This window comes from Hydra vulgaris, chromosome 01, assembly GCF_038396675.1.
Source record: "Hydra vulgaris chromosome 01, alternate assembly HydraT2T_AEP".
NCBI lineage: Eukaryota > Metazoa > Cnidaria > Hydrozoa > Anthoathecata > Hydridae > Hydra > Hydra vulgaris.
In genome coordinates, this window is record NC_088920.1 from 68,611,858 (window position 1) to 68,630,000 (window position 18,143).

The 18,143-nt window shown below is 29.0% G+C and overlaps 1 protein-coding gene across 1 annotated transcript in view; it reads right to left on the reverse strand.

The window, feature by feature from the left end:
• Nucleotides 1–3,367: 3,367 nt before the first annotated feature.
• Nucleotides 3,368–18,143, reverse strand: part of LOC100205976 (intraflagellar transport protein 46 homolog) — a 25,342-nt gene continuing 10,566 nt past the window's right edge. The window contains exons 4-11 of the mRNA XM_065789027.1: nt 17,876–18,030; nt 11,589–11,663; nt 11,413–11,506; nt 9,634–9,715; nt 5,189–5,241; nt 4,226–4,466; nt 4,000–4,085; nt 3,368–3,911 (exon numbers count right to left, since the gene is read on the reverse strand). Of these exons, the coding sequence (XP_065645099.1) occupies nt 3,822–3,911; nt 4,000–4,085; nt 4,226–4,466; nt 5,189–5,241; nt 9,634–9,715; nt 11,413–11,506; nt 11,589–11,663; nt 17,876–18,030 (876 nt within the window). The 3' untranslated portion in view covers nt 3,368–3,821. The remainder of the gene's footprint in view (nt 3,912–3,999; nt 4,086–4,225; nt 4,467–5,188; nt 5,242–9,633; nt 9,716–11,412; nt 11,507–11,588; nt 11,664–17,875; nt 18,031–18,143) is intronic.

Genomic DNA, 18,143 nt, shown 5'->3' on the forward strand with positions numbered 1-18,143 from the left:
TTTAGTCTACATATATATATATATATATATATATATATATATATATATATATATATATATATATATATATATATATATATATATATATATATATATATATATATATATATATATATATATATATATATATATATATATATATATATATATATATATATATATATATATATATATATATATATATATATATATATATATACTAGTAAAAAAAACACTTATCTAACGACTGGCAGTTTTTCTTTAACAGGATCTGATGAACCTGTTAAAGGAAATGTTGAAGGAAAAACTTCCAATAGAGGAAAAAGTGTTGTTTTTTTTACTAAATTATTACTGCTCTGTTCTTTAAAAATATTGAGCACTCTTTGTAGAATACACTAACGCATTTGTTAGTGTATTCTACAAGAACCAAGCAGTAATAATTTAGACAAGAAATTCCTAAAATTCATAAGCCCTCCTACTCCATTGCATCGTATGTTTTATAACTTTTTTCATTAGCTGTGCTTTTATTTTTAAGAAATTAACTTAGCTTGTGTTTTGTTTTATAGTATTTTATAAGTGTTTTATTCTCCATTGATTAGCAAGTTTTTGTTTTTATTTTCAATACTTCATTCGGACAAGCTTTATTAAAAAGTTCTTAAAATTTTTTTTAAAACAGCTACATGCTTCATTAGCTTTTTGACATTTTAAAATCACTCCAGTTCTTTATATAAAATTTGTAAGATAAAATGTTTGTTTTAAAAGTTAAAAGGTTTCGTCTTTTTAAATTTTAAACTTTGGCTTGACTTTCAAAAACTGTTTTAATATTTTTTAAATGATTGTGTTTAATTGTTTTTGATACTTTTGCAAAAGGCCAATTTAACAGAACATAAAAAGAACTTGATTGAAGAAAAATTGAAGTGTTGACTTTTGAAAGAAATTCTGACATTGTTATAAAGAATTATTTTCTGACGCAAATGTTTTCAGATGTACTTCGGTCAAATTTGATACCATTAGCTTATTTGAAAATTTACAGGCTATTGGATGTAATCCATATTTGTCTGTGGCTCTGCAAACTATAGAAACTGTGTCTATACTCTGTAAATATTTCTATATATATATTTCTATAGCTTTGTTGAACCTTTTTCAGAAGTACAATGAATTTATGTGCGCACAGTCTGTAGTTTCCATCGAAAGTGACATTAATTTAACATTTGTTTAATAGAGATAAAAGTTTGGAGATGCCAAAGAACGAAGATTTAATCTATAAGTCACTAGTATCTGTATGTAACAATCTTCACATCGTTGTGGCAATGTTCACAATGTTCACAATGCTCCTTTTGACATAACTTATTATACTACTTTTTATTCTCTCTTAAAACACACATGATTCACAGTTTTGCATTATTTACGTTTGTAATATTTTTGTTTTTGTTTTGTTATTTGTATTTGATAATGAAAAGTACGTTATCAATCAGAGATTAGGGTAGACCGGGGCACGTTGGACCGCTTTTTTTCCTTTGATGTAAAACTTTTTAGCTTTTTAAGTTTATTTCATTTTTTTATGGAAGTTTAACAAGATCCTAGAATAATAAATAACCTTATTAAAAGTTCATAATTGGTTTTTGATACACTTAAAATTGATTTTGTTACGTTATGTCTGATGGGATATCGTTCTCCACCGTCGGGGTGAGTTGGTCTAGGGGTATAAAACAGGTGTAAATTTAATTTTAACCAATTTTTTTTTTTTTTTTGTCAATATTTCATATTTATTTATTTTTATTTAAAAAAAACAATTCATAATTGAAACATGAAGTGTGTTGGACCTTTGCATGAAATCCTCTAAATATTGAAACATGAAGTGTGTTGGACCTTTGTATGAAATCCTCTAAATATTGAAAAAACTTAAAATTCTTGTTATTTATCGCCAAGTTTATTTTTTATTTTCAAACCATTTTAAAACACAAAATATCATTATAAGAAAAATTTGTCGAGGATTGGTTTTAACATATGGATAATGTGTTCCTTTAGCATTGAGCCAACCAGTCCCGTCGTAATGGTTAAAGTAGAAATTTTTTCTTAAACCATTAACCAATATTATTTAACATTATATACTAAAATCTGTGTGCAAAATAAAAAAAAAGGAGATGAGTCATGAAATGTCACTTCACAGCAGAAGCAATATAAAATTGGTGCAGTTGCAACTTTTTTGAAAGGTACGATTTTAAGCTTTGTAAAATGAATAGAGTGCTCATTTTTTGAGAGAATAACTGGAATTTTAACTTTTTTCCGAGATACTTAATAATATTATCATTCGAATGCCGTGTATAAGTCATTTTCAACACTTTTTGACTTATCTCCTTTTTCCTGCATGCACACAGAAATAATCCTTAAACTATAAACATAAACTTTTTAAATTTAAACTTAGATAATGCATTACTGTAGAAAACCAGTGAGCATATTAACGTCAAACAAACTATTCAAAATTTACATTAATGTATCAAAAATTGTTAAAACAGCCCCAAATTTCTAACTATGATACAAAGAATGTATTATTTTTGGAAAGAGTGTTTAGTTACTACCAACCTTCCATTAAATCCTATATTTTACTCTCTAAAGCGCTATCTTCGAATAAACTCGACTGAGCTACCGGCCCAGCTGTACTCTACATTCAAATTAAACAACGCTGAATAAAATATTAGTAGGAAATGTACATATTATTTTTACAGGGTCTTTAGAGTTGGTGACACTGGGCCTCCATGTTGCTTAGGAATGACTTAGGATGCTAAAAAGGATTAATCAGTCTAATTGAGACTACGTTTTAATTAGATTATACTTTCATCACATTTACGATATGGAGGAGATTCGCGAAACTCTAAGTGACGTATATCAATTGTCAAAGAGTCTATAGTTATTAGACTACTATTTCTTTTTAATAATGCAATCTGGTATTTTTATTTTTTAATATTCGTTGTAAAACTCCTTAAGGATTGTATTATAAAAAGAATCATTCTGGATAGTTGTTTCTACAAAAAAGTACGCCATGTCGTGAGGTTGCATTTCTTCCTTTTTTCTACCAATGTTGTCAAATCTTGTTCCATCAACCTAAACTCAATCCCATGTGACTTGTTTCCATTTAGCAAAGCCACACCTTTGTACTTTAACTGTTTCTTCTTACTCTAAAAACTTTTATTCACCTAGTTTTTCTCTCGAACATAGATGTTTTGGAATTCTTTACAGATTTAACCATTCAAACAATTTACAGTTTTTTAAGTCTTCTGGCTCTTCAACTTTTTTCTTTCTTTTCTATAAAATCCAACATTAAGCAGAGTTTGCAGTCTCAATGGAAGTGAAATGGTAAATGGTGAAAAGAAAAAAAAAAGATCGCTAATCAGCTACATCTGGTATTTCGTTTTGAATTCGTTGTTAAAAAAGTAAAATGCAAGTTACAGTGTAGTGCTTATACTAATAATTTAATGACGCTTTAGCCTGAAATGATAGTTCAAATTTCTTTTAGTCTCAGTTAGGTTCAAGGTTTTAAAAAGGTTTTAGCTGCTGTTAATTTTCTAATAATTTATTATATTTTATTTATATTACTTTCTAGTAATTTATCATATTTTATTCAAGATAAATATTTATTTTTGATTATAGCAAATTTGAGATCTATGTACAATATATACAATCATTATATTATATATATACATTTACATTATATATATATATATATATATATATATATATATATATATATATATATATATATATATATATATATATATATATATATATATATATATATATATATATATATATATATATATATATATATATATATATATATATCATTATTCATATGAAATGGATGGATTTTGCTTGTTCCCAGTGTTTTTTAAATCGTTTGAAATCACGTTGCGCTTCGCCAACTGATTAAAATGCTATAAGAAAACATATGTTTAAATGTGACTCTTAGCATATGAAAAATACCAAAAATTATAACATATGAAAAATAACAAAATATCACACCTGTGAGTTTTTAAACTCGGAGTACAAGGTAAACAGTAAATGTAAAGACTGGATTCTATTCGCATAAACAGGAATATCGACAATAGCTAAATAATCAAGTTATTAATAAAAAACCATCAAAAGTAGATTTAAAAAAGGAAAAAATGTAATATATATATATATATATATATATATATATATATATATATATATATATATATATATATATATATATAAACAATCGTACCACATATAATATCAATATATTCTGCAAGTTCACACTCAATATCAGCTGATGGTAGTTTTAAATTATTAAGAAGCTCTTCAAATTCTGGAGGCCATTCCTGCATCAGCTTTTCAATATCTGGCATAGGTTTTGTATAATGTACATTTTGAGGCGGCTTTTCACGATGCAACTTGACAATGTTTGTTATCCAGCTATCGATTGCCTTCGGATTTTTATCGGGGTCTTCAATGCTACGAACAATCTAAAATCAAACAATCACTGTATAACAAATACTTACATACTATTCTCTTTTTACATATTTCTATATTTTATTGCCATGTAAATTTTTTTTTAATGCAAAACAAGTCTTTTATGTGAAAACTAATAATTTAACAAAATTGGTAAATTACCGTTTCACACTTGACTGTAACGTTATTGTTTGTTTTGCACTTGAATGTACCGTTATCGTTTGTTTTGCACTTGAATGTACCGTTATCGTTTGTTTTGCACTTGAATGTACCGTTATCGTTTGTTTTGCACTTAAATGTACCGTTATCGTTTGTTTTGCACTTAAATGTACCGTTATCGTTTGTTTTGCACTTAAATGTACCGTTATCGTTTGTTTTGCACTTAAATGTACCGTTATCGTTTGTTTTGCACTTAAATGTACCGTTATCGTTTGTTTTGCACTTAAATGTACCGTTATCGTTTGTTTTGCACTTGAATGTACCGTTATCGTTTGTTTTGCACTTGAATGTACCGTTATCGTTTGTTTTGCACTTAAATGTACCGTTATCGTTTGTTTTGCACTTAAATGTACCGTTATCGTTTGTTTTGCACTTAAATGTACCGTTATCGTTTGTTTTGCACTTAAATGTACCGTTATCGTTTGTTTTGCACTTAAATGTACCGTTATCGTTTGTTCAGTTGTATGTTTAATAAGTAGTTTTGCATTTGTCTGTTTACTTAGTAAAAAAAACTTACAGTTTGTTTCGCACTCGTCTGTTTAGAAATAGAACGAAGCTGAAGATCAAGAACTATGATAAAAATGAATCAAATTATATGATATATATATATATATATATATATATATATATATATATATATATATATATATATATATATATATATATATATATATAATGTTTAAAAAATTCAACAAACAAAAAGCAAAAGATATTACTGGACTTATTTGAAATATAAATGATTTAGGGAGGAACATCCCTCAAGAACATGCAAATAAAGAATTTTTATCCTGGTCAAAGCATTGTAAACTTATTTATGATAATAAGGGTCATCAACAATTAACATTGAACATTTAAGAGAAACAAAAAATAGGAATTAAAACATATTACTTTTTTAAAAGGTTTTTAATTCTATGTCACATGACTGTACTCATGTTAAAATTCAAAAAAATTTTTTGTTTATATTTTGACTTAATGTGTAATAAACTGTATTTTTCTAAAACTACAGAAAAGGTACCAAGTCTTTGTACTTAATAAAGTCTTCTTATTTGCAATTTTTAGACCTTTTATTTTAAAAAGTTATTTTTCACTCTTTTAGACATTTGTTTATAAAAGTACAAGTCAGCCATAGCAAGAGGATTGTTAGAAATTTGGACTATATTGGAGGGGTCAGAATGTTGTCCAAATTTTTTTAAATTGGAATCACAGATTTTCTAGAAGGCAAGAAAACAAGATTCAGTCAAGTACTTATTAAATAGTTTGGGAGAGAGAATTGAAGAGAGTTCTAGAGAACAATTTTGTAATACTGTGACAGTAATGTTGTCTGAACCACAAGTCATAGAAGAGTTTAATTGAGATATGACTTAGCAACAGAAGTTGGAGTGACTTAATTATCTAACAATGGGTTACCCTGTTTAATTGGAGTAGAAGGAAGAGTATAGCCATTAGATTCAAGAATTGAATTAAAAAAAAGTTCTTTGCAAATAGTTCTGCCTTATCCTTGAGAGAAGTAATAAAATAAACCCCATGAATGAGAGGTTAATGTTAGACCTACTTTGTTAATGACGCTGGTGAAGATTTTCCAAAATTCTCTAGAACCTAACTTCTGAGATCAGATATGAGATTTAGTAAACTAAGAAAATGGAGCTTATAGCACCTTTTTACATAGATTTCTTGCTATAATAAATAGTTGTTTGTTCTCAGGAGAGTTGTTCTTTTGAAAAAGATGAAAAAATAATTACAATTAGATATTGCAGCAGTAAAAGAAGGTAAAAACCAAGGAGTAGAATGAGGCTTGACTTGGAACTGACATGAAAGAATAAAAGTTTCCATTCCTGCCTGGATCTAGGAGGTTACATAGGACGAGCATTTATCAGCAGAGGGTAAAAAGACATCAGCCCAAGGATCCTTATGGAGAAAATCATGAAAAGAATCCTAGTCAGCTTTAGACATTGCTGTACCCAGACATAATCCCATACCGTTTGAATAGTATGGGCGCCCAAACTAATGCGCCCACATAAAAGTTTTATAAGTTATAAACTTTAATATTAATAATGGCCAATATTATTAAATACAATAATTCTGAAGAAGAACAAGATGAAAGATTTATAGAGATTTATGGTCGGAATTACCTAAAGGTAATTCCAACCATGCAATGATCTCTATAGAACACAAGCTAGTGTCAGAGACAAGACACAAATCACGGAGTGAAGGTAACTGATTAGGTAAGTGGTTGTTTGGAAAATGAGTCATAAAGCTAACTATCTTAGTAAGAGATTGAGGAATGCAGAAATTATGGGCATTAGTGCCAGCAGTCACCAATAACAAAAATATTAGCAAAGGAATAAAGGGAAAAGGGTAACTTGATCAGAAATTATATCTAAAAGAGTGTAGTCTTGAGAAGAAGAAGAATGATAAACAATAAAGAGAAAGGTGATAGATTAAAGAGGAGTTAAGCTTAAGCACATATAAGAATGGTTTCAAACCAGACTTCTCAACAAGTGAATTGATAAGTATAACCTCAAGCCAGGCATGTGACTAATAGAGTATTTGTGAATCAAAGGATAGTAACCATCAACAATGAGATCTGAAGAAGGAACAGCCAAATTAGTCTCAAAAAGAGCAAGAAAGTTTAATGAATTTTGCAAGGGGTAAGATTTAACTGATGGAAGGTTGCTTCTAAGACAACAAACATTTGTGAAAGATAAATTGAAAAAGTTAGGTGGCGGGGATAGTATTTTATGCATAATATTTTTGTTTATTTTGAGCATGGTTTGAGTTTAAAGAGAACTTGACTCATTCATAGACAGAGCAGGGATGTTTAGCAATGAGCTATGCAATTGTCTCGGTCCTGTAAATTAACCTAAAGTCATAACTTAGGGCTCCTTATGTGGCCTTGACAATGCAAACCAAAAGCATTTACAGGGACACAATCCATACGTAACATGGCACTGTTTATACTCCGATATTATACAGCTGTTGATGGAATCAGCCTCTCTAAGATCTACAACAGAGTTTGGGAACCTTTTGACCAGCCGGCCTCAGAACCATTAAACTGAGTTTTAGAGCTGTACCTTCATTGGGAGATAAGGATATAACAGGACGAGTTGCATAGCCACTATTAAGGAGACACATACAAAAATCTATAAATAGAATCAAGAAGATCCAGCATTCTTCATCCAAGGCAGGAACCAATTTAACACTGTTTATATCTAAGCCAGCCTGATAGATTAAAAATATTTAAATAAGGTAGTTTTATCTGCTGGGTACATTAAGTAAAAATTAGAAGTAGGTGGGGTCTTATAAGAATATACATACATACTACTGCAGAAGTCTACACACTTTTTCAGAAGTCTGCACAGTACTCACTTTAATTTATAATAGTAGAATATATAGTAATTGTAGAATATGAATTATTTTTATTATTTACATTTTTTTTATTAGTGGTGTGATAAGTTATTTGATTTAGTTTTAGAAAAAAACAAAATAATATTTTATATCTTATCTTATTCTTAAAACTGTCTGGAAAGAAAAATTGCATTAGGTAGGTCTGTGTCACCTGTTTATTCTTTTTCCTGTAGCCAAAAAATGCCTAGTCAAAATCTGCCATGGTAATATGCAAAATGTTTTTAACCAACTCAACCTTACTGTATCTTCTTTATTTCTTACAACAAAAAATTCTGTCAAAACAAATTACACAAGTTTAAATGCCAGCCTTAGTGCGGATTTATAATTGATGCTTTCATTACAATATCCAAGATTATCTGCCTTTCTGAATAAAATTAAAATAATATTCCTGACTAAACTTGCTAACAAGCATCTATTTCAACTTTTAGTCAAAACAATTCTAAGGCGCATTCAATATTTTGTATTGCTAAGTCATTTTTGGAAAAAGAAATATTACAAAAATTCTGTTCATACATCGCAATATATTTGAAAATTGTGATTTTTTTTGTATTTGTTTATTAAGAGCTGTGTAGTGTGTAGTGTTGTAGTGGTAAAGCACTAAAAATTGCATATGCATTAGAATTGTTTTGGCTAAAAGTTAAAATGCACCTTCTCAAGGCCGAGAAGGCAACTAGAAATGAGGAGGCTACTTAACTTACTCAACTCTATAACTGCGAAACACTAACCTTGACAAGTAAGGCTGCTGCGCAAAGAAACAAGTTGAGCGCAATAGTACCAGGGACGTGGTGGGGATCGAACTTGGAACCTCTCGCTTGTGAAGTGAGCACTTAACCACTACATTACTACCACTTCAATGTTAAGAGCATCAAGCTGTAAACACTATTTGCTATTCCAACATAAGACTTGTCAGTTCAATTATTTGCAAGTTTTAATTTTTAAATTTCATCTATGTAAGCTGTTCTTATATAATTTTCTTTGCTAATTAAATGAATGAATTCCAGGTGTTAACATGTCTTTCCTCAAACTGTCTGGTGTCGAATCTGCTATCATTGTATAAAATCTACAATCAAGAAATTTCTTTAATAATTTTACTTTGAAGTAAAGTTAACTTTAAAGAATATGTGGTTGAACTCCATAACTCTCACTTACAAAGAAAGTACACTATCACTAAACTCTATACCTCTCACTAAAGAGAGCTACACTACTACTAAAACAACTATTACAATGAATTAAAAATAAATTTATAATATATTATATATTAGATTTAATTCCTTTTATAAAATTATAAAATTCAAAATTAATACAAAATGATAGAAATATCCTGTATGAAAAATTTAAAACTTTATTTAAATATATTAAAAATTATAAAGAGCAAAGCAATGTTATAATTTATAACTTTTGGTTTTTGCACTCTTGCCACATTGTGACATGCTCAGAACACATTGTGACATGCTTAAAACATAGTACTTTTGTGATTTTGTAAAAACAGCATTGATAAACAATAAGCCAATAAATTACAAAATAAACATGTATTGACTAGTCCAGAAAAAAATTTACCTGTAGGATCAGACTGCTCTGCAGCCGGTTCATCAAGTATTCGTATCCCTAATGTTTCTGGTTTACCATCAGGTCTTGTGACCTAAATAAATTCAAAGTTTAACAATTTATTTTTGAGCTAAATATATATATATATATATATATATATATACATTTTTTATTTACTTGTATTTGCTCTAGTCATGACACTAAACTAATCCTTTATTGAGGCAGGTTTAGTCTTTAGATGTGGAGAAGATACCTTAACTTGGAAACTGAAAATTCTGATCATAATTTAAATGTGAGTAAGGGGAGCTCAAAAAACTTGGATGGTAACTTTCCTAGTAGTTGCACCACAATAAAAAAACTTATCTCTGATTTGCAAAACAGGTTAATGCCAGGAATGCCATCATTTTGTTGTAAAAAATTAATTTAACTCCATAATGTCATACTTAAATCATGTCATATTTAAACCAGAAAATTCTATTACAAAAACCTGTTCAAATGGCAAAAATGCTCAACCATGTTAATCATTAAAAAATATATTTTTTTTTACATTGACTAAAAAGTAATGAGCAATTTTCCTTAAAATTCCAAGAAAGTTCTGCTGCATCTTGGTATTTGCACTGCATGTTTAGCTGGCTCAACCATATCATCACTCATGTTGAGAAGTGGTACTATACTCTACATAAACTACACAAGTGCCAATGACTAGAGCAGAAAATGCAGCTTCATCAAATAGGCTGATCAAATAAGCAGCGTCATAAAATAAGCCATTATTTACTATTCCAATAAAAACTTTTACACAATTCAGAAATATCTTCAAGAAGAACTTAAAAATGTCTCATACTATTTTGAATATAATGAATCTATGATAAACTACGAAACAGTTTTCTTACTCACTTGATCTTAGTTATCAAAAAAGAAACAAAAAAAAATGTTTTTGGTTTCATGATTCATCTCATGATCTAGGTGATTTTTCCAGACTCATTACAAGAAAACAAGTAACAGATTAAAACTACTTTCAAAGATAAGACCTTACCTTACCTTAAAAGACTTACCTTACATACGACACAAGTGCAACCTTACCTTATGCACGAAGCTAATGTATGTGTCTATAAATTGATGATCTTGCCATTTTTAAATTGCAATGGAGTTGTCAACCTTACTTTTATGGAAACACAACATGGCATATTCAAATTAATTGAATGACAAGCTAACATTGTCATCTACCCAAGAAAATATGTACATAATGCACATAATTTACCATCAATTGATAAGCTTATAGTAAGGAACGCTTGCTTAATAGTACAAAATTGTTTGCTTAAACTGCCTTGTGTGAGATAAGAACATGCAAAAAAAGGATTCTATTATATGGAAGCAAAATTCCATAATGATTTACCCTATAAAACTGTTGAAAATTTTTATCAACTTCAAAATCCTCATTGATAAACATTTTAAAATTGATTTAACTATCTCAGATTTAGTTCTATTCATAAGTTTTGTTATTTGTTTTTAACTTTTAATAATAATAATTTTAATATTATTTGTAATTTTCAGGTCACACATTAATAGCAATTTTAAAATTGAAGTGTAACATATATCCTAGTGAAATATTTATTTAATAAAACAATAATATGAAACTTAAAAAAAAACTTTTTTTTAAGTTTTATATTATTGTTTTATTAAAAAATTATTTTAAAAGTGATTATTACTTTTATAGTGACATTGGACTTTTTAGTCAATCCAATGTCACTTATAAAATAATAAAAATATATAAAAGTAATATATAACAAATACTTTTAAAAATGCATCAATATCTCCAACAGCAGGAATATATTCTGGAATGAATGGTCGCAGTTTATAATCTAAATCAATGGTCTGAGGCACATACCTAAAATATTGCACAGCATTTAGATAGAATAGGATGACACATAAAAAGGATTTAAATATAGAATGGTAGGTAAAGACTCAACCTAACAATATATTGGAATAGTTCTTTAATTTCTTTACTGACAGGAAGATGTTCAAATTCAGTTGGATCGTATGCCCTAATAAATAAATAAAAATATTTTTCAAGAACAATTAAAAAATAGACATAAAAACTAAATTAAGAAATGTAAAATTGAATGGGGAAACTTAATTCCATTGAAATCTATAAACCACAAGACACCAATGTAACATAAAAAGTGTAACCTATTACCGTCACAAAACCACGAAGAAAACTTAACAGCTGTTTACACAACAAAAATATAATGTTGGCATAATCATTACATAACAGTAAGTGAAAAAGTTGATGTTATATTTATCATGTTCAAAACTATTTGTATATTTTATATACAACTTGTTTCTCTGCACAGCGGCCTTATTCGCCAAGGTTCCATGTTTCGGAGTTATAAAGTTGAGAGAGGGTTGTAACCACAAAAAGTAGCCTTCTCGACTGTAGTGGCCTTCTCGGCCTTGGGGAGGTGATTAAAAAAAAAAAATTATAAATGAAAAGCATTGTTTTACCTTTACATTTGAACTGTTAAGTTAAATAATGTATTGACATGACATCAAAAATATTTGTGAAAACAGCAGGAATTTTTGCAAATTATTTATTAGTTACAAGAGATGTATATTTAAACATAAGCTATGCTTTATTAATTGTATTTTTTAATTGTAAAATTTATGTTTATATATTCATTGTTTTTGAATTTTAAATATTTTTTATAATTAATAGTTTCAAATGATTAAGGATGTGAAATAACGAAGAAAAAAAATGTTCTTGCTGTTAGGACACCAGTATTGCTGACTTTTTTTTTAATGGTAAGCATTGCAATTTATGTTATTTTTTAATGAATAGTATTGTATTCTTTTTATTATAATGGTTTGTTTTAAACATTATTTTCTACATTAATTTTCTTTTTTTTTTTTATTTCACAATATTAGTCTTGTTATTTATTAGTTGTTTAATTTAAAATAATAATTATTTAGTTCTTAAGAAGCTCAGTGACTGTAACATTAGTGGCATCAAGCGTAATGGATGTTGATAAAGAAAAACGAGCTGCTATTTAAATAAGCAAAATTTTGAATTAAAAACTGTTTTATCTGCAGAAAAAAAATCTTTTAATCCAGCTCCTTTTGCCAATGCTTAAACAAAGTTTCACCTTTTAAGGGTTGTGCTCCTGTTCTGTAAGATTTTCACAAAAAATAATCTACTACTCTTTAAGTTTTAACTGTTTTTAAGAATTCATAATTTCAATTTATTTTAAGCATATATCTTATTTATCAAATGTCCAATCACCTACATTTCAAAAAATAATTCTAAGTTGTCATTTACAAACAAACTGAAAAAACTGATGTTAATGCAAATATTGATTTTAAAATTGAAAAACTGATTCAATTTCTGAATGAAAATCTAAAAGATCAACTAGATGTATTAGCATTTTAAAATATTTTTTTATAGCAACTCAAAAAATTTTTTCTAAATTATAAAAATATATAATTTATAAGTAACTTAGTTGATTGTACAATAGCTAATAGTTTTATTCGCTACTCGTGTGTGCGTGTGCGTGTGTGTGTGTGTGTAAGGAGTGAGTAATTTAACTTTTTCTAAGGGTTAATTTACACAATAATAATTTACTTTAATAAAAGAGATAACTATGGTAAATTTAATATATATATTTTTTAAATCATTAAGTATATAATAAAAAAACGGCGTACATTAAATAAATTACATTTACTATTCATTTTTTAAAACATCAAAGACATTAAAGTTTAAAATGAACAAAAACTTTATACAACTTTTATTAAAGTTGAAAAGAATACGAAGAGAAACAAAACTTTCTGAAAAAGTTTTTGTTTCGTTGTATTGTTTTCCTAATGTAAAATAAAATAGCGAGCTAAAGATCAAAAGTTCATTCAAAAATTAAATTAGAGATTTTTTCTCGGACTAGTTGTATGGTCATTATGATTGCCCTGATACTGATAACATGTAACCTAATGCAACCAGTTCCATATCCTGCAGCCTTGTAGGATTCGCTTTCTAAGCAAAGGCTAAAAGAAGTATACTTTCTATCATCAATACTAATATCTCTCATGCCTATATTAACACACATATATATAAATAAAATTTTTTGTCTTTTATATAGTTGGAGGTGTCTAAGACAGTGTGCTAACTCACCTGTAATTTACTATATATTTTTAACCGCTTTATTAAAGCCATTCTCGAAGGCCAACACTCTTCTTCATTTCCAGTAACTTTTAGGATACCACAAGGTTCTACTCTTGGTTCTGTTTTGTTTTTTATTAACATTAATGATCTTCCTTACTATCTTACATCTAAAGTGGCTCTATTCCCTGATGACGCAACTTTATACTCCTGTTCTTGGATTATCATTCACTACTGACCTCTTATGAAAACCACATATACAACTGATTGCTATATTATCATCTGCTAAGATTGCTTCTCTTTATCATGATCACCATTTAGATACTCCTAATTCCATTCATACTCTTTAGAAATTTTGATTAAGATAGTGTTTACTAGAATGAACATCATTTTTAGGCTACTAAAAAAAATTTGCTAATAAAAGTGCTAGCTCAACCCACTCTACTGGAATAAAGACTACAAAACTGATAAACGCATGTTTAACTATGCATGTGTATACTTCAAAAAAATAAAAATTTCTACGCCATATAACTCCACCAAACAGAAAAAAAATTTTTCAACCAGAAATTGGTAGTAAAAGTAAGGATAAGAAGTTGTTGGAGTCCAGACTACTTTTTTAAAAAAAATTCTTTCCCAACAACAAGGCTGCAAGCAACCACTGTTAAGTTAGGAGTTTCTATAAAATAAAGAATAGAGTTAAAGAGCAAAGAAACAATTGACAGAAGACTTAAAAAGTTGCAGTTTGCATGAGTCAGGAAAATATGAAGAAGGTAGACAATTACAAAGAGTTAAAGTGCAAGGAAAAAAACTAGACAAGTTTTTGAGCATGCAGGAAAAGATAAAGTAAAAGGATGTGACTATGTTGAGCATTAAAGTCAACAATAAGAACAATATTAGCTTAAGGGTAAAGAGAAAGAGCATGGTTAATTTGATCAGAAATTATATCTAAAAGAGTTCAGTCTTGAGAAGAAGAATGCTAAAGAATAAAGAGAAATAACAAGAATAAAAAGAAGTTGAAATAGAGTGAAGAAGATGCTAAGCTAAAGCACATAAAAGAATGGTCAAGAGATTCAAACCTGATTTCTCGACAAATTGGTTAATTGATGGGTAAGTATACACCCAAACAAAGCATGTGACAATTAAAGTCTGCAAATTAAAGCATAGAAACCATCAATACTGAGATCTGAAGAAGGAACAGCTGAATTTAAATTTGTCTCACAAAGAGCAAACAAATCCGGTAAATTTTGCAAGAGGTGAGATTCGAGTGATGGATTGTTACTTCACAGACCACAAATATTTGTGAAACATATATTAAAACAGTTAGGTGGTGGTGATGGTTTTTAATGTTTTAAGTTACTTAAGGGCATGATTTAAGTTTAAAGTGAACTTGACTTATTCAAGCAAAGAGGTATGCAGTTGTCTCAGTCCTGTTAATTAACCCAAAGTGGTAACTTAGGGCTCCTTTTGTGGTCTCGACAATGCTCACAAAAGCATTAATAGGAACACCACCCATGAACAACATGGCACTGTTAATACTCTGATATTTTACAGCTGTTGATGGAATCAGCCTCTCTGAGAGCTACCGCAGAGTTCAAGAAATTTTACTACCAGCTGGCTTCAGAACCATTTAACTGTGTTTTAGTTTTTTACTGTGCTGAACCTTCATATAGATAATAAAAAGAGTTTTATATCTTCTAAATGAGGGTGCAGCTCATATATGAGGGTGCAGCTCATATATGAGGGTGCAGCTCATATATGAGGGTGCAGCTCATATATGAGGGTGCAGCTCATATATGAGGGTGCAGCTCATATATGAGGGTGCAGCTCATATATGAGGGTGCAGCTCATATATGAGGGTGCAGCTCATATATGAGGGTGCAGCTCATATATGAGGGTGCAGCTCATATATGAGGGTGCAGCTCATATATGAGGGTGCAGCTCATATATGAGGGTGCAGCTCATATAGAATTGTACCCTCATATAGGAAATAACAAAAAGAGTTGTATAGCCACTATCAAGGAGACACAAGGAAAAACCTATAAGTCAAGAAGATCCAGCATTCAACATACTAGGCAGCAAACAATGAAACACAGATTTTTATCTATGTCAGGCTAATAGATGAAGAAGAGCTTTGAGGCTGGTCAACAAAATTATCCTTTTTACTCCTAAAGTCTTTGCCTAGGAGACTTTCTACAAGACAATAGCTGGATGTATGTAACATCTGCCCATGATAAGTATTTTTATTGAGACACCATCTTTAGTCTTTACTCAACCAAAAGCCCTAACGCAGAGGAATTTTAAGTCTGAGTTTATTTCTCCTAGCCTTTGCTTAAAAAAAGCAAACCCTACAAGGCAGCAGGACATGATACAGGTAGTACTGGGTTACATGATACCAGTAGCAGGGTGATTATGATGATCTTGAACCTGACCTGGAATAGTTAAAAGAAGTTACTTCCTGTAAGCAATACTTTAAAACATTGATAGGGATAATATAGAAATACATTAGGAAAAACATTATATCTAACAAAATACTAGAGATCAAGGTAAGTTTTATAGGTGGAGTCACTAGTTAGTAATTGAGCTCACACTGCATCAGAGATTTAATCACAACATAACAATCAAACATAATATATAGTAACTTATGGTTGAGAAAACACAGCGCCAGAGATTCAGACAGAACACAAACATACATATAGTAACTTATTGGTGAATATGCACTGCAGCAGAGGTTTAGACAAAACACTAATGAACATATACAGTAAATTACAGGTAAGCTAACACAGGAACTGAAACACCTCAACTATATAAAAGACAAATATATATATATATATATATATATATATATATATATATATATATATATATATATATATATATATACATACATATATATATATATAAATATAAATATATATATATATATATATATATATATATATATATATATATATATATATGATACAACTCTATGATACAACCCTTGCAATTAGGGTCGGCACTTTCAGGTCAATCTAACTGCCGACCTAAAAGTGTTTGAGGTCGGCAAAAAATTGCCGACCTTGTTTCTAGGTTTTATGGTAAGACCTTTGTATAAAAAATTTTTTGCCGACCTCAATTTTCCTAATTCGGAGGGTTGATGATAGATATTAGATATAATTGATGACAGCAAGTACTTTTCTTCTAGCCTTTGCTTAGAAAACCAATCCTACAAGGAAGCAAGACATGGAACAGGTTGCACTGGATTATGTTACCAGTAGCAGAGTGGTCATGATGACCTGACCTGAAATTAATATAAACACTTAGCTAAACACTTTACTATTTACAATGTAAATAGTAAGGTGTTTAGCTAAGTGTTTATATTAATTATATTAATGAAAAATACTTTACTAATGCAAAATTTTTGAAAGTTTTTATGAAGTATTAAAAGTATTAAAAAGGTGAAAAAAGGTTTTTAAATGGTAAAAATGGTATTTACTTAAAGATTCTTTAAACCTGATGACAACTGTGGAGTTGATACAGACTGTCAATAACAGACAACAGACAACTTGACTCTTAACGATCTTAACAAAAAAAAAGTAAAAAATAAAAATGTTGGCACCACATCCTGGTAGTACCACGCTCAAATTGTTTTTCCGTACAGCAGCCATGTTCGTCAAGATAAATAAAAATATTGAAAAATAAAAGTTTTCTCATTTCATATTAACAAGTAACAATATAAGATTTCTAAATTTATCAAATTTTAAATATGGCACTGTTACACTCTGAGATAAATTATAGCATATTATAAATTATATTATTATTTTCTATGGTACTTTGTAACTCTTAATACAATAGGATTGACAATTTAATATTGTTTATAACAGAACTTATTTTTTTTATATTTTGTTTTTAATAACTTTGAGCTTTGAAATTAAAAATCCATGAATCTTTGTCCTAAATGACACATTTGGGCACAATCAAAAAACACTTGAAACCAGACAATTTTCTACCAGCTGGCTATTTGGTACACAATTAGGGCACAAGATCATCTTATCAGATGTAAACATTATGGCACTTGAAATCATGTTATAAAATACCAATATTAAAACTATGAATCTTACAAAAAATTACCCTTTCACATGTATTCCTTCTTTTTCATCTTCATCTTCGCTTGATTCACTACCATCTTCTTCATCATCATCGTCATCACTAGCTTCTATAACATGACCACCAACTGGGCGCTGGCCACTACCTGCTTTTGGTGGACGAGATTGTTTCAACTTGTCCTTTGAAAAAATGTTATAAATTTAATCTAACTAGTGTGGTCATGTTAAAAATATATATTTATAATACCGTATGCAAAATTAGTAAATTTTTTAATACAAAAAAAAAAAAAAAA